General features: G+C 43.2%; 1 protein-coding gene across 1 annotated transcript; it reads left to right on the forward strand.

The window, feature by feature from the left end:
- The first annotated feature begins 3,506 nt into the window (after nt 1–3,506).
- Nucleotides 3,507–27,315, forward strand: LOC144146866 (2-Hydroxyacid oxidase 1-like). The gene is made up of 8 exons (XM_077678827.1): nt 3,507–3,852; nt 8,170–8,327; nt 8,631–8,886; nt 9,548–9,717; nt 13,543–13,634; nt 14,769–14,927; nt 22,416–22,485; nt 26,436–27,315. Exons 1-8 carry the CDS (start codon nt 3,656–3,658, stop codon nt 26,501–26,503), a joined length of 1,170 nt encoding a protein of 389 aa, XP_077534953.1. The 5' UTR covers nt 3,507–3,655; the 3' UTR covers nt 26,504–27,315.
- The last annotated feature ends 204 nt before the right edge of the window (nt 27,316–27,519 follow it).

The raw sequence follows: 27,519 nt of genomic DNA on the forward strand, positions 1-27,519 counted from the left end.
TGGTGAAACGGCCGGTAAGCACAGCATCCAAAAAGAACGAGTAAAATACTGCCGAAGACGGCTGTGAATTTTCATCAGTCTGCTGTCACAACATCCTGTGGATTTATTTTTGCGCTCTTTGTGCCTCTACTGTGTCTTAGTGCACTATTCCCGTCATAAATAATTGACGTTTGTTGAGTGAGCTGACCTGATGAGGGAATGTTTTGTTAAGGTCGTTCCACGATGTATATCCAGCTGGCTTCTAGCAGTGCGTCATCCCGTCATAACCAGTCGGCATTGCGTTCCCTGATGTGGAGTGGACTCACAAAAATGTCACTTATCGCGGCGCTTGTTTATGTACTTCATTCTGTCCTTAATGAATTAATCTATGCTCTAATACTAGATTGATGAATGCGCGTTGAGTCCTATGTCTACGTAATATGTGGTAGCTTCCATTTTCTTCCCGGAGGTCGGGATTCGCTTTCCCAGCTTATTTCTTCTCATGCTGCATTTCTTACTTTAAATTGTAAACAGGAAATGTTACAAATCTTGTTACACGTGTCCTAATGACTGTAATGTAGACTCCGGCAAAATATGATACGCATTACTTTTACCATATTCGTTGTTCCCACTTAGGTGTTTCAGAAAGTTTCATTGAGGAAATGTTTGGGATTTGGGAAGGCAATCCTGAACTGCCAGTCAATGGCAGAGCAGTACACATTTAAAGTAACAGGATTGGATTGAAGGGCAAGGGATTCTGTTGTACCAGCTGCCGTATATTTTGTTGATAACGAACGACAGCCCGCATGCGTTTTACCGTGGGAACCACAAAAGCGACTTTCAGCAGTAAAATGCTGATGAGGGTACCTGTCATACAAGAGCGAGCCAGTGCAAGCATTCCCATCGCTGAGCATAGTCAAACGAATTTGTCGGGCGAACGCTTGGTTATTGCGGCGAGTGTGCACAATCAGCCCGCACAAAATTGCACTGGAAATGCAAACGGTGCTCCGTACAGGCGGCACTGTAGGCACGAACGCGCAGTTAACATAGGTGCCGCCAGCTCCCCCTCGTATCACTTCACTATGGCAGCACCCGCACCCCTTACCCATATCCCCCTCTGCGCACCCATCCCCAATAGAACAAACGGGCGATTACACGCTTTTGATGTGAAACCGCAGGAGGCCCTGACATGACCTTACAAATCTTGAAGGTGTGATAAAAGTTACGAGGAACGAGCCGTTCTCTGTGATTGTGCATGAGTTAAGCGAGATCTAGCGCTAAAGGCGCACTTATTAGAGCCAGTCACGAGGATGATGGCTGCTATTGCTCAGTTGCGAAGCGCTCACGAATTAGCAGCTATGGCGCTCGAAAAGATCTATGGCCCGATTAAACAAAAAAAAATTAAGCAGCCTTTAGTCCTTCTTGTACATTTTTAAATGGTGTGTTTGGATGTTGTTATTCCTTGACCTCATTTCTTTATTCAGATTACAGACTTTCTATCTACCGGAGACGCCTTCTCACACACAGTTGTATCGCTACAGCAGTTCTATGCAAATTAATCATGAATATCCTATTGCTGGAGAAGCGAGGACTGTACGCGCTCACCCTATTCAGTCAGCTGGAGTTACAATTCCACAGCCCCCATTTGGCTACAATTTGTGGTGCGGTTGTAGGGAGTCCAACAGAAATAAAAAAATATTTATTCATGTACTTGGTATTTCTACTTTACCTGAAACAGCAACATCTCTTTTACTACTCATTTGTAGGTGTACCATTATCTAATCTATTCAGAAGAGTAAACGGCCCAAGAACCAAAGCAACATAGTGCGTGCGCACGCCAATGTCAGGAAGAAAATAAAAAAAATAGCTTTTTCGGCTCTTCTTCCGTGCATGAAAGATCATTTGGTGCGAAGAATACCAAATATCTGAGACCATAAATAGATCTACAGCCAGAGCACACTGAGGTGGGTGAGTTCAGGAAGCGGCTAACAAGCGATAGGAGTAGCGCGCATATACCGCATCTAAATTCATTTCGAGATTCAAAATGATGCATATTTTACCGGGGTATTACATGGTTTCGTACCATCACGCCTTAACGATTCCTGGAGAAAAGCTAGCCTTGTGCACACTACACATCAAGACTCCGCACACCACCAGAACACTTGCTTCATTGCATTCCCTCCTCTGGTAAGCTAGTTGGGACATTGTGCTGAATAATTTTGCATAACCTATTCCCCCCGGGTCTACAGCGTGTTTCATAATAACTATCGTGGATCCAGGGCATTTTGCCAATCTAGCGGTAACACAATTTAACCTTCGCGATAGCTATCTGGGTCGGACGAGAGAGAAAAAAGGATGTTTTTTACGCCTCATGTAGAAACTTGGGCAGTGCATGCGAAAAGTGAAAACCCCAAGTTAATGTTCAATAGGGCATTCCTTTCGCAAAACAGGCGCTTGGTTGGCTGATTAAACTGTACGAAATTTGATACACATGAAGAAAAGCGTGTACTTACTGATGTAGCTTATCTATTGTATCTAAAAGCGTGTAGTTTATCTATGTAAAACATGTTTCTGCGTAAGCGCTTGTTCTAAACGAGAAAGTTGCAATGAAAATTCAAAGTTGTTTCGTGGTTGCGTTTAGTTTCGCAACACTGACATACTATAGACACGTGTCAATTACTTTTAAATAATCACACTGGCAAAATATTTCGAGTCTGTGCGTATCGTATTCGACGTGTTTATTTTTTGTGGGAAGGCTTTACGCACTGGGCTAATTTCTTGCGCGATGGATCTGTGCTCACTTTGTTTTTGTAACGTGCATCACTCGATAAGTAACATATCTTGACGCCTAAAGTGGGCATTGTTTTCGCTCGAATGACTTGCAAGATATTGTACTTTGGCGAAGGCAAATGGTTGTGGCAATTTTTTTATTTTCTGGATGCGCATATTCCCCCACTCACCCCTCAATGAAGGGAAAAGTTGCCTATTTCTTTTGCCACAACCGAATAATAAATATCAACTTTAATAGTGTAGACTGATACACCTTGACAAATTTCAATTTCAGCTTTCCCAACTTGTACGTGGATGTGCATATCCTACAAGCTCTTTGTGTCGCATTTGTTTCATTCTTTGGTACGCAATTAGTAACTCTCACTGTTGGTGAATATATAGTCCATTTACGGGAAGCTTTACCTTTACGGCAAGCATTCGAAATCGTACCTCTCTACCGCTACACCAGTCAGTGGCACCAAAGCTTTAACGATTGCACCTGCTCGTGTAAAAGGAAGTGCACTGAACGAAATCATGCACTCATGTACCGGTAATTGACGCACTGCGCCTATTATACGGGACTTACGGAGAGGAGAATTTCATACAGTCACGAACAAAATTTGTACAGCGTGACCCCAATGCTGACAGAGCATCACCGAGAGGGAGGGGGGTGTGCGAGAGAAAGTTTCCGCGATATCTGCCACAAGCACAACGAGTGCTCCTCTTAATCGCTAGATCGCAATACAGGCCACCTTATCGCGCTCTTTCATCGGATGTCTCGAGACGACAGTCAGCTTCTACGCCACTGGAGAAGTGAGATAAGTTTTGTCCCCTTGAGCCTCACGAAGGGCCCCTGCGGTACATCTGTTAACCGCCCTGCGACCAGATCGCGTGGCGAAACACCAAGATGCCGTCGGCTGCAGAGTCACCATGTGGAGATGGGTTTGGCGGTCGCAATTCGGACGCTCAGGATACGACGGTTGTTACCCTCGCCGATGTAGAGAAGTTGGGAGTTTTACGAATGAGCGTGAATGCTCGTGGTTACTACCAGAGTGGAGCCGACCAGCAGCAGACACTGCGTGAAAATATCTGTGGATTCCGAAGGTAAGTGACGGTGGGGCATGTGTAAAAAACTGACATTTTATCCCGTTTCGTAGAGACCACTTCAACCTGCTAATTTTTAGGCTTGCCTTCACCGTTTTTCTTAATACGTCAATTTTCTTCAGCGAAGCTTGCTAAAGGAGCCGTTCCAGGTGTCAGCGCAAATAAAAGCTACCCGGCAAAGCCAACTTTACTCTGCGTGCTCTTCAATTCCTAATCTAATGCACAACTATTGAAAAATATTATAGAGCCATTCATCGCTTTGGTAATTTCATCCTTATGTCCTGTTTCGCTCACTTTTTCAAGGTATTTTACCGTATATTTGTGCACATTCCCCATTACCGTTTTTCCGTCAATAAATGAATGTTTCCGGAATTGAAACATCACTAAACAAATTATCTGACGATTGGTCGATTATACCATTCTATCGCCACCCCTAGTTTTACTTTAATCTTAATTTTTAATAGGTGCGGAGTTTTAACAATTAAAAATTTTGCTTGGCTGCCATTACACAGGATTACACGGGATCACTATGCTAGCTGGAGGGTTAACGCCGGTTTCTGCATTGAGGCCAACTCCGAATCTTATTACAACACGTCCGTCTGATGAAAGAATTGATAAGGAGGAAAGGTTTTAAAAAAAGCACATATCTTAAGAAACTATTCATCTCAGTTGTTCCACAAAAATGTATTTAAGATTGCTTCGAATCTTCTGATTCATCGCGAACATGAGGTTCGACCCAATGCAGGCGTTTCGCATCGGCTTTAGTCTCTCGCCACAGCATGGAGTTTTCGCGCACACATCGCACGTTTTCTACAGTGCCTTACCTAATAACTGTTTTAGTGGTCTTGTCTGCTGGCCTTAGCTTTGGAATTTTGACGTCACGCATATTGCATTCTCTCGTGCCACCAGTCTGGTCCTGCACTGATTTTTCACTCCATTTTGAAAGGCGGAGATGTGGCGACGGGGCGCACCGAAATGCCTTACCAAGCCCGCGCACGGCGTCACTGTGAGTGGACGTAACAATTAACGAGGCCGGCATCTATGCGAACACACCGCCAACGTAGCCAAGGATCGGCTCACATCACTGTCTCCACACGTTCTCTACTGATCACCGTTCTTCTTTCCCTCTGTGCCGGCTAATCGTCCGCGTAGAATTTTTGCCAACGTGCCCCGTCTGCGTGTTTTGAAACGCTTCGCTACACACAGCCCCCACGTGACATGTGTGATGTCACTGCGTGCGATGTGCTTTTCAGCGCCTGATAAAGCCCACCGTTGGGGCTCCGTAGCCTTGGTGTAGAGCACTGGGTACTGGCGCTGACGGCTCGCGTTCGAGTCGCAGCAGCTTTAGTTCTTAGTTTTTTGTTTCATTGCCTAATTTCTTTTTATACATGTATTTTTTTCTGAACTCACATCTACGCGTTGTTTTGTTGATATTAGTGATTTGGTAGGTTTTAGGTCGCATTAGGTTTAAGCGCAGCCAATGACCACGGTAAATTACCGTTCTGCATCGCGCGAACGTACATGTCACGTGGGTACTCTGTGCAGCGAAGCGTTTGGAAATACGCGCCCTGTCTATTGCTCATGCAGTATTAAAATGAAGCCGTTGCTTCTAACGCATTCCGGCAGCATTACAAAGTCGCCGCGATACCTAAAATCCCACGTTAGGCTTTTGGAATTGAGGCAGACTTAATGAAGTCACAAATTACAAACAATTTTAACGAGAAGCTTTAGCGTCCTTACTGAGGCTGTTGTACGGCAATACGCCCTGCATTAAAAGCATCTGGCTCTAACCATGATGATGAACGATCGTGGGTGAAGTGAAAGAAAAAAAAATGCTCCCCACCGTGGGACTCCAACCTGGGTCCTTTGCGTCATGAAGCTGGCTAATATCCGATTTTTCAACGTAGAAGCGGTTTGGAAAAGTCAGAGCACGACTAAGAATTTGTTACGAGAAGCATGAGGTTGCTTGGCGAACCGTAAGGCCGTTAGACACACGACGTTAGTCATAACTTCCCATTTTGAGGCTCAGGAAGGTAGGCCCAACGTTGCAATTTAGGGTTTAGCTCCTAAAATCGACCCCTACGCGAAAACTTGCACACTTTACACCAAACAGCAGGTACAAATTCGCTCCGTACACCCCAAACCCGAACGTTCGGCCAACAGAGTGTGCACCTGAGAATTGCTGTAGGTACTGAAGGAAAGTAGCGCGTGCCTTCAAAGTAGCCCATACTCGCACTGGAGGAAAGTATGATATCCACCTAAATGCAGCCAACGGCTAAAAAGAAAAAAAGCTATACAGCTTTCTCAGAAACTTCACACTTCAAAAAAATTCGTGCTTGTTTAGAATACGTAGAAAATTACTCCCCCTTGGGGATTTCCCCTAATTATGTTCCATTACATACTCGCAGTGTGGGATTTGCCAACGAAACAATCTATCGCGACAAAACTTGGCCTTCAGCCATCTTTTTTCGTTAGATGAAATGATGCATGATTTCTATTTTGTGGTGCACACTCGATTGAGCTGCATTGTCAAGCATGTTCAGATAAAAAAGTGGAGGCAATTAGGTTGAATTTTGCAGGCTCAAAATATTGCCTGTCAAAATGGGTCTTTTTTGCAACACGAAATATAATTACGAAATCATGATTTTTAATCTATTTCACAAAGTTCTCGCCTCTGGTTCCAGGGGGCCTCTCTTAAATAATAGGAGAACGGAAACAAACATTTTTCCTTTATCCAACTAGTTACAAAGCGTATACAGTAAGAGTTAAACGCCGACTGTCCTTTGCAATGTGTGCATCATGACAGCTTTAGCCAAAAAAAGTCCAGTAGACCTGCAAGACTTTTCTTATGGCAAAAGTTTAAAGAAAGCATAAGATGCATAAAATCCAAAACGGCGAAAGCCAACCAGACAGCACGATCCGTATTACTAGGAGGGTGTTCTGATATAGCAGAAAAAGTTGCGAAATAAAAGACCGTCATAAAATTGTCCGAGTGCATTTTCAACTTTCAGCAACAGATTTACTCTAATCACGTAGATTGAAAATAAAGGTATTAGTTTTTTCGGCCAGTAAATAAATTTTACGTCCCACCCTTTTCAGATAACGTTAAATAAAACCATCAAAGCATTCGCGGAAATACTGTTTGCTTTTAGAATAATCTAATGGTTCGGAAGCTGTAGTAAGTTCTTAAACCTTGTTTCTGAAGCACTTTTTTTTTGGTCTTATTCGCTTCATGTGTAGAAACCAGGTCACCTCTTCCACTCAGAGTTTCCGAAAGGATCCAATAAAATCAAGTCTAAATTATGTGCAGGATTGCTTGCAGTTCTCATCCGCTGCAGCGTAGACAAAAAGGTGCAAACCTAGTAACTACAGCAGCAGGCATAAACACTGCACAATCCTATTGCTTTCTTAGTATCATAAAGACTAGCATACATTGTACATTGTCGTTATAGTTATCAGGGAAGCTGCATAAAATACACATCCCAAACATGATTAAAGGAGGTCAATGCAGTCATTGCCCACCCCAATTCGAAATAATGATAAATATGGCTGTGAATATCTATTCCAACTAGTAGGAACTAGAGTTCTTTCTTAGCAGACAAACCTGTGGCGTCATGCTTCTTTCCCGCACAGGGAAGGTATTGACAGCAGACGGATTCCCACGACCTTCGCAACTTCATGTGCGCTATGCTTTCAAGAAAATAAAATAAATCCGCAGTCATCATAAAGTCATCTTAGCATTTAATTGAAATACACTTGTTTCTCTGAATAAAAGTTTTGCTGTAATGCACTAATAGATGAAATACTAGATATTTTATTCAGGCTAACAAGACCTCCTTTTGCATTTTAGTATGTAACTGCAAATCACGCCCAAAACAATACGTTTTCAATTCAATAAAAGGTGGCAACCGTTGCCGTTTTTGTGGTTTGAACACATACCTTTGTTTTCTAAAAAGAAGCGCGTCATGCGCTGCCTTAAAACCCGGGGGTATAGCTTCTTAACTTTCGTGATTCTACAAACTTCACCCAAAGTTTACTCGGTAAAATTCTATTCTTTGCGCTGTTTCGAAAGTGTAGCAGTTCAAAAGGGGTACAGTACGCATGTTTACAATCAAAACCACGGTGACGCCTGCGGAGATCTACTTTGCAGCCCCACGGAAAGGAAACCGCATATCTTGCAGATTTTGTTTTACAAGCCACAAAACCAACACTGCAATCGGCCACCGCGAGTCTCGCCAATTTTACGCTCTAGGCTTCGAAAGCTTTGGGGACAAGACAACTAATTTTGCACTTTTGCTCATTCTTTTTTTGGCGCAGGCTCCGACTTTTGCCAAAGATGCTGCGGGACGTGAGTCATCGAGACATGACCGTGAGTCTTCTGAACGGGCAAGAGCGATTGTCCATGCCGATTGGTATTTCCCCAACAGCCATGCAGAAGATGGCACATCCAGATGGGGAGAAAGCTACCGCAAGAGGTCTGTACTGCTAGCTGTTGCACATGAAGAAAACCACTCCAGCAATGGTGTACCGCTGAATATTGACTTTTTATCGGTGTTTGAGAAGGCGATGTAGAGTGAGTATTTTACGTTTAATCATGACGTGCTGGCGAGAAATTCCGAAAAAATATGGGCAAGGGTGCGATCACTTCTCTCACCGTGCTGTTGAAATAGTTTATACCAATGAACTAGGGGCTCTTCCCCATAGAGCGAAGCGCCATAAATACACCATGTGATTTTTCTGTCTTTAAAGCAGCACCTGGACTGTTTTTTTCCGTGCAGCGGCTCGTGATGCTGGGACGCTGATGATTGTGAGCACCATCGCCACTACTTCGCTTGAAGATGTTCGCGACGCAGCTCCGGACGGTGCTCGTTGGTTTCAACTTTACGTATACAAGGACCGTGACGTCACGCGCGGTTTGGTTAGACGAGCCGAGAAGGCTGGGTACACGGCCCTGGTGCTGACAGTTGACACGCCATACTTTGGCCAGCGGATAGCTGACGTGAAGAACAACTTCGCTCTGCCACCTGGCCTAATGTAAGTATATACTTTTAGCTAAGCTATACTTCTCCATGTCTCCCACGTGTTTATCCTGGTATCAGAATAATGTGCATTGGATGACGCTAAAAAGCATAAATTTATGGAGCTGTAATCTACTCACTACTGTTATTAATTTCGACGCACATTTATTTACATGGTGTATACTGCTAGAAAAACATCGTAAACAAAAGGTTGCGTTGTGGATAACGAAGCATACGCTTTTGTTCAGCGGATGTTCTCACGAACTCTGTTTCGCAGTTCTTCACGCAAGCGAAAGTTACCCACAATACAGGACCGAGGAGCAGACATAATTGAAGGAAGGAAATGTTTTATTTTGTCTCTACTAAAATACACAGTCAGATGGCGCAATTATTGCGTACTAAAGGAACCAAATTGATTCCCTCTATTTGTGTCTGCTCCGGTGTGTTAAGGAGGTAAAAACTAGAAAAGCGAAACTAACATGGCTCCCTCTGTACTCTGGCATGAAAAGTGTGGCTTCAAGCACTTTTTTTCTTCCTATAAGTTGACAGGGAGTTTAGTGCTTATCTAAGGGCTCGCGCAATACAAGGAAGTGCATACACCAAATATTGGCGCGTCTATAGGGATGGGGTGGCGGTCACTTCGCTGTTTGTTAATGAGAACATTTTGTCTTAAACAGAATGGCCAACTTCCCCGATGCTGCCTCTCAAAATGTGTCATCTGAGGGCGATGGGTCTGGCTTGACAAAGTATGCGGATTCACTGTTTGACCCATCGCTCACTTGGAGGGACCTTGAATGGCTAAGAACTATAACGCGCTTGCCGGTGGTCGTCAAGGGTGTACTACGAGGTAAACAAACGTCTACCGTTGCTGCTTTTATGTTAAGCTATGAAATGTAAAAAACATGCAGTTTCATGGGCAAAAGTACCCTGACGTGACTTACCAGAATTACGGTGGCGTGTTGTGATGCGCCACGCGAGTTACTACGGTATGCTCTGTTCAATTGTTAGTGAAATGCAACTTCTCTGAGTCATTTGTACATCATTACTCTGAAATATGATGTATAAACACTACAAAAACGTTCTGAATGTAGAGAAAGCAATAAAATATAGGTTTTTGTTTATTACCGTTTAGCACAAAAGACTGCAAGATGACTAAAAAAAACAGTTTACATCTTGCATCACCGACGCTAATATCGACGCCTATCTGAAGGAAAAAGTTGCCTGTCTGCATGTACATCAGCATGCCAGACAAGGGCTATCGGGTAACTCTATTGGTCTTGAGATTCGGGTTTACAGGCGTGCGTTCACCATCTGCCTACAAGCACGAACAACTGAACTTCCGACTTACGTTGCTATACTCCCAGCGATGAGCTGTTAGCGCAGTTTTTGTCCCGTGAGGTTTTGATTGCACAATTAGAACTGCGAATATATGATGCCGCTACAACGCAAAGAGTCTGAGACGAAAATGCCCCTTTCGATGGCACAGTATATACGAAATATTCAACACAGTCTATAGGCATTGACCCTCTGACAAAGTAGGGTTTTGGGACGTCGGATCTCAAAAGTTAATATTATCATGAATTTCGGAGTGAGTCGACAGGGTTTGTTGATCCTAATATTAGTAGACCCACTATTAGAAAATAAAAATAGATCTTGCTAGCACTGATTGCAGCTGGGATTCTATGAAGGACAATGTGCTGAAAGCTCCTTTATCTCATAGAATACAGTGTTTCGGGATATACACATTCTCGCTTAATTCTGGCGCATTCACGGTACACAGGCACGAATAAACTCGGATGCACAAGATGCAAAAACGAAAACACATTTCCCGCCCGCAATTTCGGAAGATGCTTACTTTATTCCCAATCTCGGTTGAAGCCTCCCAAACCATATCAGACTCGATGCCATACCAAAAAAAGGCCTGCTATACCCGTAACGGAAAAGGCTGGCAACCCAATGTCTCGGTATTCTCGGCATTTTTTCTGACCTTTAAATCTGTATGAAATGTTTCGGCTCTTTAAAAACTCAGCGGAAGTAAATTGTCGTAAAACATCTTCTACTTCCAATATTACTCAAGCACGCTGTGGAGGGGAGCCTCACTTGTATGTCGGGATTCGAGCACGAAGGGTACAAAGACAGCTGATTTTCCACGCCGATTGGCTCCCTTGTTCATATTCGGCGCCTAATGAAATCATTTTTACACATAAGGGTTAATAGTGCGAAAAATTCTGAGAAGAAAAATGGTTGATGCTGTTTTATCGGAAGCAGGTGCGAACAGGAAAAGTGTGCTTCGGGAAATCTGAATCCCCACATACACACTCTGCGCAAGAGCCCAAGCTATTCTTAGGATGTACTCCTACATTTAACTTACAGAAAATATTCGCATCCACTCCCTGCAAGGAAGCAGCCAAAACAACGAATTTTAACTTGATTTTCCTTAGGAATTGTGGGATCCCCTTCTTTTTGTAGCCAGATATATATATTATAATTAATACTCGGCGGGCTCGCAAAAAATTATTGTCGCAGGAAGTGAGTTACTTTGTATACAACTTGCTCCATACAGAAGTCAGTATGCAGGCCTACAACAACTCTGCATACTTGAGCGGGCTAGGAGTGTATTGCTTTATTTTTTGCAATTATTTTAGCTTGTTACTGTGCTCTAATTATTCGGCGGCCAGTCACACCGTATCAAACCCGTGAAAAAAATTGAAGGAGTCCTTCTTATCACATTCATGCTCACCATGCAGAAAATGTCTAAAAATGTACACAAAAAGATGTTGAAATTTTTATACAGTTGGTTGAACCCTCTAGCAACACCAACCTTAACCTATTTCGCACCTAAGAGTAGGTGGTAAAATATGAAAGCCCCTTGGGTAAGGGAAAAATTGTTAAAGCGCGAAGCTTTTTCCCATGCAGCCTGAGACAAAGTCAAAGTGAATATCAAAACTGCTTCTGCCATGTCGCCATGGCGCAATCGGATGAATGTCGGCTTCATAAAGCTAGGGACTCAGGATCGATTCCAACGACGGGAATCGTGTCTTTTCTGGAAGCGCTTGGTGTGCCTTCGCCTATTATCATCAGAATTTTGTAAAACCCATTATGTACAGTTGGATTTGCTGCAGTGCGTTTCAGCGTGACATAGAACGACACCAGTGCGGCATCGAAAGCTTCGACGTCAAATACCTGTGTAATTGCAAACAAGATATTAGGGGCGAGCATTAGCCTTTTAAAGGCTGTACGGTACGAACATTCTTTTGTTACGCTGTACACGTTCATAGAACAGCGATGAAAAAAGAGCTAAAATGGGTGTTGCATACTCGGCATTTAAATCTTGGCTAGGAGGCGTGTTGAGGTTGAGGGCAAAATTATTCATTACACAACAGGCATACCTCAATGCACACAAAAATATCAAACCACTGATGCTTTACTTTTCGACTCCATAATAATGGATTGTTGGTGTACGAATAACTGACTTTGAGAAACTGATGTGAAAAGAACTGATGTTGAAAAGAAGTGCGTGCTCATTGATACTGTTAGCGTTAGGGGCTACACTCAGGGACAAGAAACATGCTACCTCGATCGTAGAAGACACTAGAACTTATATTATCATAGTTTAAATAAAGAAAAAGAAATGGTTTTCTGCTTTCAATGTAGTAAGATGAACCTACAGCCGGTTGAAAACTAAGGTAAAGGAATAAATACCAAGAGATAGTGATAGAAGAACGCGAAGGCCAATAACACTAAGGAGGGAAGAAATACGGAACTTCGGGGGCAAACTGTGGACTCAAGCAGCTCAGGACAGGAGCGGTTGGAGATCAGTGAGGGGTCTTCATACAGCAGTTGACCTGAGCAGGATGATGATGATGATGATGATGGTGGTGGTGGTGGTGGTGATGGTCACTCCATACTGTAAGCAAGCACCATACATGTACAAAGCCGTAGTTCACTTTTTATAAAACCAACGCTTAGTACCTTAGAGCATGGTTAGCAGCGCACGCAGATGGGGAAACGGAAGGAAGAAACGACCGAACAAGGCGCTGAAATACAACTGTTGTTTTATTCAAAAAGAGAGACATATAAAACCCGGCACATCGAATAGAATGGCCAGCGCAATGCGGCGTCAACACTTATCTTCTCCCCTTCTGCATGTTACAAACGTTGCACCAGATCTTCATTTTCTTTTTGCGAAAGCGCAACAGAAGGCATGCTCACACAGTTTTCCTTAAGTGACTCAATTTCACGCACTTCGATAACCTCGCGTGCGTGCTTATCCTGCGCTCTGGTGATGACTTCGCACTCACCGAACAACGGGGCGCAAGCACGTTTAGTGCAGTGCTTTTACTACATTTACTGCATTTGCTACAGCGCCTTGTCCCGTCGGTTGTTCCTTCCGTGTCCCCGTTTGCGTGCGCTGGTAAACCTGTTATTATGCATCACCAATTAGCCCACCAAGCCATCCTCGTGAACTTGAATGCCTTAAAGACACAGCTTTTTTTTGGCATAAAGATAGGGCAAGGGAACACTTTTTATTCCCATAATGATCTAAAACATTTGTACAATTCGCAATATGTTATCTATGCCGATTTTCTAGCCTGTTTCGTCTTCTTATAGCTAACGAAAGCTACGCATTAGTTCGTTTTAGCGCTCACATAAATGCGAATGCCATTTGCAGCTGATGACGCTGTGAAGGCTGTGGAGCATGGCGCTGCAGCCATTCTTGTGTCCAATCATGGTGCCCGCCAGTTAGACGGTGAACCATCGACGGTAAGAATGCCTACTCTGCAGACACATCGAAGATACTGCAAAAATGCTCGACATTGCCGAATTTATTGTCTAAATGGGTGGACTTTTATATGACAGCATTTTAATTGATTTGATTGATTGTGGGGTTTAACGCGCCGACACAACGCAGGCGATGACGTGCGCCGTAGTGGAGGGCTCCGGATTAATTTTGACCACCAGGAGATCTTTAACATGCGCCGAAATCTTGTATGAAAGGGCGTTGTTGCTTTTCGCCTCCTTCAGAAAAGTGGCCGCCGCGGCCGGGAATAGAACCCGGGACCTCGTGCTCAGCAGCACAACACCTTAGCCACTGAGCCACCACGGCAAGTATATGACACCATTTTAGTTTCTTGAAACCGACAAACTGGAGAACCTTTAAGAGTACAAATTTTTAAGTGGAAGTAGAAAACAAATTCAGCCGTTTCTCGAACGCAAGCGCTCTCATAAAATCGACGTACTGGCATTTTCTACCTCAAGTTATGGCGGAAACTAATGCCACAATTACAGAATGTTCTCCGGCAATGATCGTGGGATCGCTAAGGATTTGCTCTATGATTGTCTTGTGCATGCAGACGCGTTGACAATTTGATTATACTGTCAAATTTAAATAGAAGGAACGCACAATTTTACAGTGCCTTACCTTTAAATTATTCAAGCGTTCAAGTTGTGAGTGTCTATGTATGAACAGAACAATCATGCAGCAGATCGTTAGCCCCCCAATGCTAGAGTTCGGTACACCACTGTGAATATGCTATAAGAGTAGTATCCAGGTGGCTTGAAGGAAGGCCAGTCTATAACCAGCTCCTTTTCGTTCGCCCTAAGCTCTCTGTAATGCTTTACGCCGCATTAGTTCATATAGTTTCATCGAATCTTTACACTTAATATTTACGCAGTGGAAGGAATAACTTCTTACTTTCTAATTTCTGTTTAAACGTATCACTGATGAAGTCCACTTGGAGCACCGGTTTTAACTCTTTGGCAACAACAAGCATAAGCCTTTGACCCCAAAGTTAACCTAGTGGACAGTTTTTCATCGTACAACAACTACAAAAAAATTCTGATGTTATGCCAAATGGCACCCCAACTGTGTGTTTTGATGCCATAAAATTACCTCAGATCGAATGTCTCCCCGACGTGGTTCGTGCCGTGGGGGATCGCTGTGAGGTGTACCTGGACGGAGGTGTGCGGTCGGGCACAGATGTCGCGAAAGCACTGTGCCTAGGAGCCAAGGCAGTCTTCATGGGTCGGCCAGCGCTTTGGGGACTTGCTTACAAGGTGATTACCATTTTTCGCTTTCGATGAACATTAGAAAACATTGGAAACAATTCGTGTTTTACAAAAAAAGTAAAAAATAATTTTAAGCTGGCGGATTTTCGTGAATCTTATATTCAACATCAATTTTCACAACTTGCGCAGTATTTTCTTTACTATTTTTTCACGTAAACCATGTTCTAGAAAGAATATTACACAAAGTATGTATTGAGACGCTCTTCTTTCACAGCCATTTGACTTTGACGCACTGGGAATACAACGTTATCTGTGTAGATGTTTTCATTGCGACGTTAGGAAAGGCTACCATTCTGTTTTCTCCGGTTGAAGAAGGGCATTATAATTTTTGAATCGATTAATAGGTTGGCTGAGTAAACCATACATATCTCGGTACAAACGCAGTACCTAGTGAACAGCGCTACTTGTGCGCGCTATTCAATTAGTCTTGACTCACTTTTATCATTTGAATATGGTTTATATGTTACCTGGGGACAAATGCTCCAGGATATACTTCTCACTTACAGAGGCTGAGAATGATTTTCACGCCTATATATAAAGAATGCCGGTTCAGTACAAAACATATAAGCAATGCAAGTCATCAGGAGAAATGGCCTTTAAGTTAGGATGCCCTAAACTACGGCTGTGTGCTTGCGCTTAAAACGCACTCCAGAAAGAGTGAACGCTTTATGTAAATCCTTTGTTGGATGGCCGCTAGTTTTACTTGAATCCAAATGTGCGTTATACGCATAGCATGGGAGTATAATTACCAAGCGGCTTTTTTGGGGTGCGAACGGCTTGTTTTTTTGCTGTTTTTGATCCGCAAGTGAGTGTGAAGCAAACAAGTTGCACTATAACGCGCCCGTTCGTGAGCATAGGTAAAGAGGGAAGACTAAGGGGAATGTATTTTTAAAGATACATATACTCATCGCAAAGGCCGTCTTGTGTAACCATGATACAAACGTAAAAAAAAATCGCCGCAGCTTGTACGAGTGGTGCGACGCTGGAGAAACACCAGAGCTGGCGGCCCCTTTTCCTTCGTCTGAGACCCGGATGTTGCACTCCACAGTTGTTTCTGAACTTGTCGCTGAACGTTTTCTATGACTGGCAGGTCCGGCTCGTTTCGTCCGCAGGCTTTCACATCTCTCACAAAGTGGACCGCGTTAGCACGGGGGGCAAGTCCAAAGCCAATGCCCGCGCTAAGAACCCAAACAAAATGCCGTGCTCTCGGAATTTGATGATAGCTCAGTCTAAAAGACATCGGTTTTATAACGCGAGGGACCCAGGTTCGATTCCGACCACAGTAAGCGTTTTCTTTCATTTCAATCGGCTGTACATGTTATTTCTCCCCGCCACTGATAGCACTGTTCCCCGTGGTCCAGTGATTCTGTTGCCTGCCTGACGGCGTGAAGAAACCGGGTTCTATTCCCATGACGTTCCTAACCCCACCTTTTTAGGTATGCACTCCGAACACCACCACGTGAGCTCCTTTCCCCATCGCCATATTCCCTCACAATTTCGGATGTGTTAGTGCAACAGACACTTTGTGCTCGGCCTTAGAGCTCCGCTATTATAGTAGTTGTCATATTAAGGTAACATCGAGTATGATTTGTATTGCATATTCTAGGTTCAAACTGCGAGCGGGAAATTAGTCATACCCGGTACAGCGAATAAATGTAGGTACAAATATTGAGCTGGGCGAACACCGTGATGTCGAAGTGTGTACCGAAACGTCCCCTGAATATTACGCGAGTTACATCGAATTCTTCTCGCGGTACAGTCAACGTTTCTAGGGAAATTTTAATAAGGCCATCAATTCAGCCTGATCGCTAGTAAGAATACAACAAAGCATTCTCAGAAAATATGGAATTAATATTTTTTCTCTGGGGTGCAAACGATATACAACCGCCAAATTAGGGCAGCAGCGGTACTAAACAATCTAATCGGGAGGCTAGGAGTTTGAATAGCGAGACTGAAATATTTCGAAACTCGAAGGAAGAAAAACTGGAGTGGACTGTGAGTTAAAAGCAAACCCCGAAGGATGACTACGTTCTGGCTAAAAACTGACATCCATTTCACATGCAGCTGTAGAGATACACAGGCGGTGTTCGAGCCCGTCTGCCAATGAGTAAGTAGGCTCATATAAGGGAATTTTCGAACTGCCATAGAAGAGCTTCCGTCTTCGCATGTGTGTACGTGCTATTGCCGCAGTGACTATAGCCTAAATGGACAGAGCGAAACAAGCACAAAACGCCAAATATATCGGGAAAGTGGCATTTGGGGCTCTAGTAGGGAGAGTACTGACTGCAGTATTAGAGACAAGTTGACAAATTCCCCCTCATTACGAAACTTATGGAAAGCGGTAAATCTTATTATCACATTGACAGTTTTTCGAAAGCGCTTACCGGTTGTAGTACACTAGCGTTGATGCATATAAATGCCAGGAGCATGAGAAACAAGCTAGATGACATTAATATCTTCTTTGAAACAATTAAACCTGAACTTGATCTGGTGTGCTTTTCGGAAAGTTGGTTGTCTAAAAATGATGCGATTCCATTCTTTAGTGGATACCGATTTAAACACCTTTTAAGACAGACCAGGAGGAAGGTGGGTGGAGTTGCAATTTTCCTTAAAGAATCCATACCGTATACAGTCATTGACGACTTTTCCAGGAGTAATAACGATGTTGATGCTTAAAAATTCGTTTGGGAAAAACCACAGTGTCTGTGGTCTATAGATCATCAAATGGTGATAGGCAAAGCTTTAGCATTTTTCTTGAACGACTCCTTCAGTTTGGTAGCAGTAATAACAACTCTTGTATTATTATAGGGGATATCAATAGAGGCATGAGTTCAGCGGATAAGTGGTCTCTGGAGATAAAAAATGTACTGGCATGCCATGCATACACAAATCTCGTAGAACTACCGATTAGGGTATCTTCTAGTAGTGCTACCCTGCTAGATATCTGCCTTTCTAATATCAACATCGATGAGATTTAGGCTGGCTTGCTTTCCGCTGATCTTAGTGATCATTTACCAGTGTTTTGTTTTGCCGACACGAAGGTTACTGTAAGCGGCAATACTTGTGACAGAAATTGTCGGCGTACAATAACTAGTTCAGGACTGGAACATTTTAGAGACCTTGTCAGAGTTTTCCACTGGCAGGAAGTTTTCGCTCAAAACGACTCAAACAAAGCTTATGGCCTATTTTTGAGGTACATACTGGCGTGCCACGACTTAGCGTTTCAACCAGTGGCACAACAAAGAAATTCCCCAAAGGTGCGAAAGCCCTGGATAGATAAACAACTTCTCAAACGAATTAAAAAGAAAAACTCAATGTACAACTCTTTTGTACGAACCCGTGACCCTAACCTGCTTCTAGAATCCAAAAGATATAGAAACAAACTGCAGAGCGACCTGAAAACGGCCAAGCTCAGATACTATGAACGCCTCTTCGAGGATATACGTAATGATCCAAAAAAGATATGGGAAACAGTGAATGTGATAACGGTCCGCAAGAAGAGCACGCAGTCACATGTTGCTCGCTTGAACGGTAGGCGGGTAGAATCAGCCGAAATGGCAATCGCAATGAATAGGAATTTCATCGAAGCAGGGCTTACATTTCGGAGGTCGATGAAGATAAAACTAGCGCTATACTGGTACAGTCACAACTTTCAAACTCTATCTTTTTAAGTCCGACAAACGCGAGTGGGGTGCAAACTTTTATTTTTAAACACAAAAACAGCGTCGCACCAGGCATCGATGGTATTGCACCACTTTCTGTTAAACCCATTGCTTCTGAAATTAGTGCAGTTTTACCCTTTATTATTAATTTGACATTATCTACTGGAGTTTTCCTCAACAATTGAAAGTACCACGAGTTAGGCCAATTCACAAAGGTGGTGGCGATGACCAGTTGTTCAATTACAGGCAAATCTCTGTGTTGATTGTCTTTTCAAAAATATTTGAAGATGTAATACATAATAGACTAACAAACTTTTTCAACACACACAAGGTCATTTCACCGTATGAGTACGGCTTTCGAAAAAACAAGTCAACGAAGGAAGCTCTGCCTAATATTAAGGACTGTATAATAGAAAATATAGAGGGAAAGAAATTTACACTCGAGTTATTCGTGGACCTACAAAAAGCATTTGACTCTATCAATCATGAAATATTGCTAAGAAGACTAAAAAAATTAGGAATACGCGGAATAGCTGCTGAGCTATTAAGGACCTATTTAAGTACTAGGGAGCAATTTGTTGAATTTAACGGTATTTCATCGCAGTTATTGTCAATTGAACAGGGTGTTCCGCAAGGGTAATAGCTGGGACCGTTTTTAATCTTAATATATGTGAATGATATTACAAACATACCTTCTACACCCAAGGTAGCCATGTATGCAGATGACACGAACGTATTTGTCTCCGGTAGCGGTATAAGAGAACTCCAGTATGAAGTAAATAGATATTTAGAAATGTTGTCAAGCTGGTTGCACGAAAATACCTTACAGCTAAACGCATCGAAGACTACCTATATCATTTTTAAACTAATTAATAGGAAGATAGATCATGGCATTCATATTGAATATCGGGGCAATATGATCAACGAAGTTTAAGAACAGAAGTTCTTAGGAGTATGGTTTCGTGAAGAGTTATCTTGGCATGCCCATATAGAACACTTAGGCAATGAAATTTAAAAAAAATATTGGCGTTCTCTACAGATTGAGAGGCTTAATACCGCTTTGGATGAAAACACCGCTTTATAACACTCTTGCCTATTGAAGGCTTTGCTACGGGATATTAGCGTGCGGAACAACAAAAAAACAAATTAGAAATGGCTGATCGTGTTACAGAAAGAGTTCTCCGTCTATTTGCCAATTTTCTCGGGCACTATGCCGACTTGAGAACGAGTCCACTATTTGTTCAGTGTAGTGCGCTTAAGCCTGGCCAAATTTAATATATAAAGCTTTTACAAGCTATACACAAAGAAAATCTCCATTGCAAACATAGCGACAATAGCAGTATACACCCTCTTAGGTGTGCCAAAATACGTACACCAAAATTGCGAACAAACTACGGCAGGCAGTCTTTGTTTCAACGCACCGACATACTCAACAAAGTTTGAGACCCCCATTGATTTCAAATACAGTAAAAACATATTTAGAACACAGGCGAAAGAACACCTCTTAAATCAGAATATCTGCTTCAATGGCTAGAACTGTGGATGTCGTCTAGACTGTTAAATGCGCAGGTTTTGTAATTGTGCCTATCTTTAAAACTGAATCATAGTTGTACTCTGATTGTCCGCTTGTATTTTGTTTTAATGTACTCCTTTGTACTCTAATGTGTGTTACTGTACCTTTGCCATATTGTTCTGTAATGTCTTGTGCTCTACATGTTGCTTGTATTTTTGTAACGCACATTAGAATTTTTAGCTTGTTTGATTTTGCCTCATCATTGTACTGTACCAAATGGGCCTGGGGCCTCTGTCAGGCTTTGTAGCCTTTAGTCCCAGCCTGCCTCCTCGTACTTCTGAGGAAATAAAATCTTTGAAATCTTTGAAAACCTCTGGCAAAGGATGTTTGTCTTCAAAGTTTAGTAAAAGCTGGAAAGGAGTTATTTTACCATCCAAAGTCAAGATTTATGAGGGCAACAACCTCAAAGGATAAATGGAAACGTTATTGATATACAAGAAAACGGGTCAGTTGGGCGCTTGAAATCCTAAGGTGAACAATATTCTTTTTCGGACCTTTGCGCAGGTGCAGGAAAAGTGCGATAACTTGGAAAGGTTTCTCCTGTGCGACAGTACGAGGGTCAGAAACAAACTCTAATGATCCTCTTAATCAGCACGGCTAGATGCCCATCTTGGTGCGCCAGATGGGTGTGAAGACAACCCTAAATTTTATTAACGCATATAAATATTTTGAGCGTTTATAGGTGTCTCGGTTGCGTAAAAGGATTCATGGAATGTATTAATTGCTATTCGCCAGTGGGACCAATTATAATCATCATTTGTGGATAATCATCATCGTCGGGCTCTTTCTGCCGAGTCACCGAGTTCCCTGAGAGCTGAGTAAAGAGGCGTGCCTTGGAATTACCGTTCCCCTGTTCCAGTCTCCTTTCCTCTTAAAATCTGTAAACAGCGACGCCAAATCAAGGGCACAAATGTGGTGAAGGGCCTTGAATAAGCAAAAAAAATGTATATAAAACAATACGCCCAATTTTAAGTGCCACAGTTTTGATCTCGGCACACAAAAAATAGTTTACTTGTTGGCCCTCCTTGGGTTTTAGATGCAAAGCATCTCATGCTCGGGGCTGTGTCCCTCCCGCTCTCGTTGTCGTCGTCTGCCATCCGCACTCTACTGCACATGCGCGTCTCTTCAGCCCCGTCAGCATTTGCGCTGGCGTCAGCGCAGTACACTATAAAAAGAAATAGCTAGCCGGCGCCCGGTTTCGATCCCACGACTCTCTGGCCGCAACGGGAGGTACGTGGCGCTCTTCCCACAGCGCTACAAACCGAGACGGGAGCATTTGCTACGGATGCGCCTTATGTCCTTCACTCTTTCAAACTACTTCAAGGAGCTACTAATACAACGAAGGCACGCGAAGCTGAACGTCAACGGAGATGACGAACTGAAAACTAATGGGAACTTCAGTCGACCCCATGGCTGCTTCACGCACTACTCAGGGTTCCCCTACGGGAAGATGGTGTAATTTTTTTGTGAGATGTACATTGTGATGCACAATTTTTTGCTGACTCTGAAGGCAGGATAGGGCGCTAAAGTTTAATTCCGTCTTTGTGCGGTCCGCTTAGCTTCCCGACTTTTGAATGTTGTGGCCTAGATTACACACCCGAATTACCTATTCCTCTGAACTCGAAATACGTTTAACAGGGCATGTCAGGACAACAGCACGGCAAAAAGACCGCTGCCTGTCGGCGCAACTGTTAATGCAAGAAACCATATAAATAATGTTTCCTGCTATTAGTATTGCATTTAGCATTGCATTCTCCAGTTACAGAATTGTTTCTCATAAATGAGCCTTGTAAACATACAATGCCGGAAGATTTTTCCGCATGACGAAGCACCTATCTTTGTAGCACATTTAAAGTAAGAGAGACTTCTACATCACCAATATGAGCCCCAATGCCGTTGGATAAAAGCGAAATATCTAAGACTTGGTCTTCACCAAGAACATTACTTGCGTAAGGTAGACGTCTGGGCTATTTCATTCAACGTGTTTAAGCTACAGGGCAGTAAAAACACACACAAGGACAAGTAAGGGACATACGAGCTCTTGTGTCGCTATATCTTGCATGTATATAAATGTTTCTCGTGTCAACACACTATCGGGGGAGGTCAGCGCTGCGTATGTCCCTCACTCGTTTTTGTGTGCTTTTATTGCGCTGTAGCTTGAACATGTTACTTGCGAGGCTTGATTCTGTGTGAACTGTGGTCGGAAATTTCATTTTTTTATTCCGTTTTGACCAAATGCAGGGTAAACAAGGAGTTGATAAAGTTCTGGAAATTCTACGCACGGAACTCGACCGGGCCATGGGGCTTCTTGGTAAGTCTTTGCGGATTTTAAGATTAGGCATTCCTGTTTTTTTCATAACGAAATTCCGCCGCCATAAATCTCCTACCTCGTTTTAGTAGTGTACAGCCATCTGCTAAATACCCGCCGCGATGGCTCAGTGGCTAAGGCGTTGCGCTGCTGAGCACGAGGTCGCGGGTTCGATTCCCGGCCGCGGCGGCCTCTTTTCTGCTGGAGGCTTAAAGCAAAAACGCCCGTGTGTGCAAGATTTCGGTGAACGTTAAAGATCCCCACGTAGTCAAAATGAATCAGGATCCCTCCAATTACCCGCCGCGGTGGCTCAGTGGCTAGGGCGTTGCGCTGCTGAGCACGAGGTCGCGGGTTCGATTCCCGGCCGCGGCGGCCGCTTTTCTGATGGAGGCGAAAAGCAAAAACGCCCGCGTGTTCGAGATTTCGGCGCACGTTAAAAATCCCCAGGTGGTCGAAATTAATCCGGAGCCCTCTACTACGGCGCGCCTCAACGCCTGCGTTGCGTCGTCACGTTGAACCCTACAATCAATCAATCAATCAATCAATGAATCATCCCTCCATTACGGCCAGCCTCATCGCATGCGTTGCGTCGGCGCGTTAAACCCTACAGTTAATATATAATTTGCTAAATGAATTGCTTCAGTTCATAAAATTGAATAAGCACTATTGCATTGCTCCTCATGAAAACATGTTAAAACCAAACTTATTTGTACACAACATTATCTTGCATGCCTTTCGAACTAGAGCACCGTAGGTTCGCGTAGTGTTCTTAAAATAGGAAGCATAATGCTTGGTGGCGCCCATGTGATTTGCCAGGCTAAGATTGATAACGAAGGCACACCGATAGAGCAACTGCGCTAATAACAGACGCTGAATGGGAAGTGCGGCAGATATCGAGACTGGCGCATAAGCCCTTTTGACCATGTAGCTGCCCATTTTCTGCCATTTCCTTACAAATTTTACTCATTAAAATCCAGTAATTTTTGCTATACTACCTAATGCAAAATTTGTGCGCAGTGCCAATTACAATCTTCTTGTCACGGCACATATCTTCTGCGTCTCAGAAAGCGATCAGCGAACGCACTGAGGCACGCGCTACTCTGCCGTTATCTAGCAGCCCGTCGCCGCAACAGATCATGTTGTGAGTAATCGTGTTTGAACAGGATCCGTACATTTCGGTGTAGCACATGTTAGATTGATTGATTGATTGATTGATTGATTGATTGATTGATTGATTGATTGATTGATTGATTGATTCATTGATTCATTGATTGATTGATTGATTGTGGGGTTTAACGCGCCGATGCAACGCAGGCGATGAGGCGCGCCGTAGTGGAGGACTCCGGATTAATTTTGACCACCTGGGGATCTTTAACGTGCGCCGAAATCTCGAACACACGGGCGTTTTTGCTTTTCGCCTCCCTCAGAAAAGCGGCCGCCGCGGCCGGGAATCGAACCCGCGACCTCATACTCAGCAGCGCAACGCCTTAGCTACTGAGCCACCGCGGCGGGTAGCACATGTTAGAGCAGGACGCTTCGGTGCGGACATTTCGGTGCACGGAAACTTTGTGCAGAAATATTTCGATGCACGGTCATCTCGGTGCACGGACATTTACCTCTCGGCGCGGACATTTCGATGCATGGGGTATCTGAGCAATTCGTTTAGCATTTTAGCTTTCATATTTTAATTTCTTCAGTCAATATGATTTTATGTTCGAGAGTTGATTCTGAGCAGTACTGCGTGGGAACTAACTGTAAACCAAGGCGGATCATCAGTGCGCAAATTCCTATTACGATACTAGATATGAAAAAGTAACCTTGGTAATTCACTTCTGTTCAACCTTTGTTTTTAGTTGAGCATTCCTGTGAACAGCCCTAATCCTTCAATCTAAGTGTTACTGAAGTGCTTTGAGTTCCCTTCACCCAACGCTGTAAGACGCTGCTGCTTTTAATCAATTCCTATTTCTCCTAAAAAATCACATTCTTAAGGGAGTGGCTTAGGGTGAAGGCCTAATTTGTATAGACTACTTTATTTTGCTCCTTCAGTTAAGAAGATAACTTTTGCCCACTTCACATGTTTAAAAATAAGTGAAGGGTTTTATTCAGGAGCTGTTTATGGGGCGAATTGGGATTGCGGGCCAAATGACAAGTTCTTACGGATGCTTTGGCAGATGTGATACTCCTTTGTACCTGATGCACGCGGGAATCGCCGGGTAGAGGCGTTATTTGTAGGTATAGCAATTACGTTTGTGTGTAGTTTGTTGTGCGTCCGTTATACAAAATCACATTAGGCTTTTACAATGCTCGCTCTTCAAAAATGTGATTTCTGTGCGATGGCTTGAACGAGCAACCGCAATTAGAGGTTATTTTATGTCCGAACAAAATTTAACTTTCTTCCGACGGCAACAATTGATTCTGCCAAGTACACGACAGTTCTGGCGCAGTGAAATCTACATCTATACTATTGCCTAGGAACTACGAGACTGCTGCAACTTTCTTTTGTTCGTAGTCACAAAATTTGAAGGGAAAGACGCAGAAAACGCGTAAAAATAGCTTGACACGGTGTGACTCGTCCCTGACCTCATTAGGACAACGTCGTTGTGTTTGGATTGCCCGCTGCAAAAACATACGGTATTACGCGTTGCTAATCCGTGGTATGCAAGCTACCAAACTCTAGTTTCATAGTTGAGCCTGTGTACAATTTGAGGTGAGCTGGAGGTTAGAGAAGGAAATAAAAGTGATGGAGAGCCCAATCATTGGAGCACCCTTGTATACCCAGTAGCAATTCCTATGGAGATTGACATATGTAGCAAGTAGAGTTGCCTTTTTGTTTTGCGAATAGAGGGAACGACCACTTCCCCTCCAGTGATCGTGAAGAAATCGTAAACAATCGCAATATCAAGAAAGTTATTTCTAGTCTCTACTGCGATCATGATGACAGCTGGATGCACGGTAATCTTCATGCAGTTATGCAGTCATCGTAATTGGCAAGTTTGTGTTTTTGGTAGCTGAATCACTTCGGTTATGTGGCATTAGTTAGTTAATGGGGTGAGTAATAAAGGCTAGAGTAAATGGGGGCACGGAATTAAAAATTGATGTAAAACAAAAATGCCAAAAAAACAGAATTTAAGGAAACAAATGAAGCAGAACGTGCTGAAGACACCGCTAAAAGGAGACAAAATGCACAGTTCTACGAGGTTCAAGCCGACTTAACAAACTGTGGTGAGATATCTTCTGCGAGTGTAGCTCTTTAATAAAAAGGAAAGAAATTCATTAAAGAAACTCTAAGCGGACCTATGCACTTACACTATAACAGATGTCCCCAAACAACAGATACAGACCAGGAAATAAAAGGGACGAAAAAAGTGAACATCATTGGAAGCGTACGATGCATATTTATGAGATACGAGGCGTCCAAAGGTACCATGGCATGAAACAGGCACAGGAACGCCATACAACGACGTGTGTGCAAACACTGACGTAAGCATTACAGTTGTTTCTGCGTGATGTTGGAGTTTGCCATACGCGCATGATATGAGATGTAGAGCTCGATCTTGAATCGATTAGTAGATGATGTCAGTAACATAGCTTTGATGCGATAACTAAGCGGAAGATGCAAATTATAGCGGAGGTGGAATGTATGCTAAAAAGCACGCTGGCGAAAACTAGACAGGAAATTGTGCAAGCGGCGTCGTAAATAACCAAGTTATCGAGGCGCTGCCTCGCATTTGTAAATATGTGGTCCGAGATAGACAAACTGGGAGCAAAAATAAAGCGCAGACATTTGTAGACAATATCCGCATTAGTATCTTTTCTTTAAAGTTAACCACAAAGTTAAATTTAGGCTTTTTAAGGCGAAAAGTGATTACTTCACATTTATTAAAATTAAAGTTGTTAACATTGTTAAAACACTGTTTTATTTATGTGTCTTTTTCCCTCGCACGTCAATGCAGGATGTCAATCGCTGAGCGACCTCAAGGGTGACCTTGTTGTACGTGAAGAGTACTACTCAAAGCTCTGATGCCAGCACTCTGCACGGACCCGACTGCACCCGTCTGGAGATACATTTTGTTGCAAGCACATTTTGAGAAAGCGGGAGTGGAAGTAAAGCAAAAAACCAACACAAACAGTCCAAGTCATTTTCGTCTTTTCGCGCCAAAAGCCCATTTCAGTAGAGCTATTTGGTCCAAGAGCGATAGGCATGTCAAGAGTAAACGTTTAAATCAACCTAAGCAAATGCGCTGGCGATATGCAGAACAGGTTGGTTGTGTTTAAATGTGCAATCAATCGACTTTGTTCTCTTTACTTTGTGTGACGCGGATATTCATTCAATGGGCGTTTCAGAAAAGGTCATGTATAGCACCAAGCAGAACCTAAGTACGATGCAATTCCTGTACTACGGAGTGTGCTTGCAGAAGTTGTTTGTGTGGCTCAAATTACGCTGTACCACTTGCGTTAAGTGGTGATGCTGGCTCAGATCACATTTCATAAAATTCTGCCCAACGAGACTATACTTAGCTGACGGGACTGTCTTGGGACTTCGCACCTCGCGATAATCACTTTCCCTTTTGGTGAATTGGCACCTGTCTTTTCTCTTCTTCTTTTCTTGGGCTTTTATTGCCGATTGAGCCGATGATTTTTGAGGGAGTGTGTAGATGATCTAATAGATGGCTCTGGTGTCTGAAGCTCTTTCCTTGGCCAACGGCAGCAAAAGGCCGCGTTTTGACGATAATATGCGGTATTGGCACCACAATAAAAAAACAACCCTGTCTTCAGCTGCAAGTTGTGTTAAGAAATATACCGCCAACACATCAGCATAATAAAAAAAATTCAGAATTTAAATCTAGGTCAAAGGTGGCAATTTTAGTGACAGCAGTGTTAGTAAGGAAACGTCAGCGATAAATCAATTGGTCATGGCCTGAAAGCGTATTTTGAACTGTGTTATTGAATGGACGTTTTCAAGCGTGCGAAGTAAGAAGGAAGGGAAGAATAAATAATAAGGTATAGCTTTCTTTGCTTTTTGTGGGTGCACGTGCA

Source organism: Haemaphysalis longicornis, unplaced genomic scaffold, assembly GCF_048455015.1.
Source record: "Haemaphysalis longicornis isolate Haplotype H1 unplaced genomic scaffold, Haemaphysalis longicornis Haplotype H1 scaffold_7, whole genome shotgun sequence".
Taxonomy (NCBI): Eukaryota; Metazoa; Arthropoda; class Arachnida; order Ixodida; family Ixodidae; genus Haemaphysalis; species Haemaphysalis longicornis.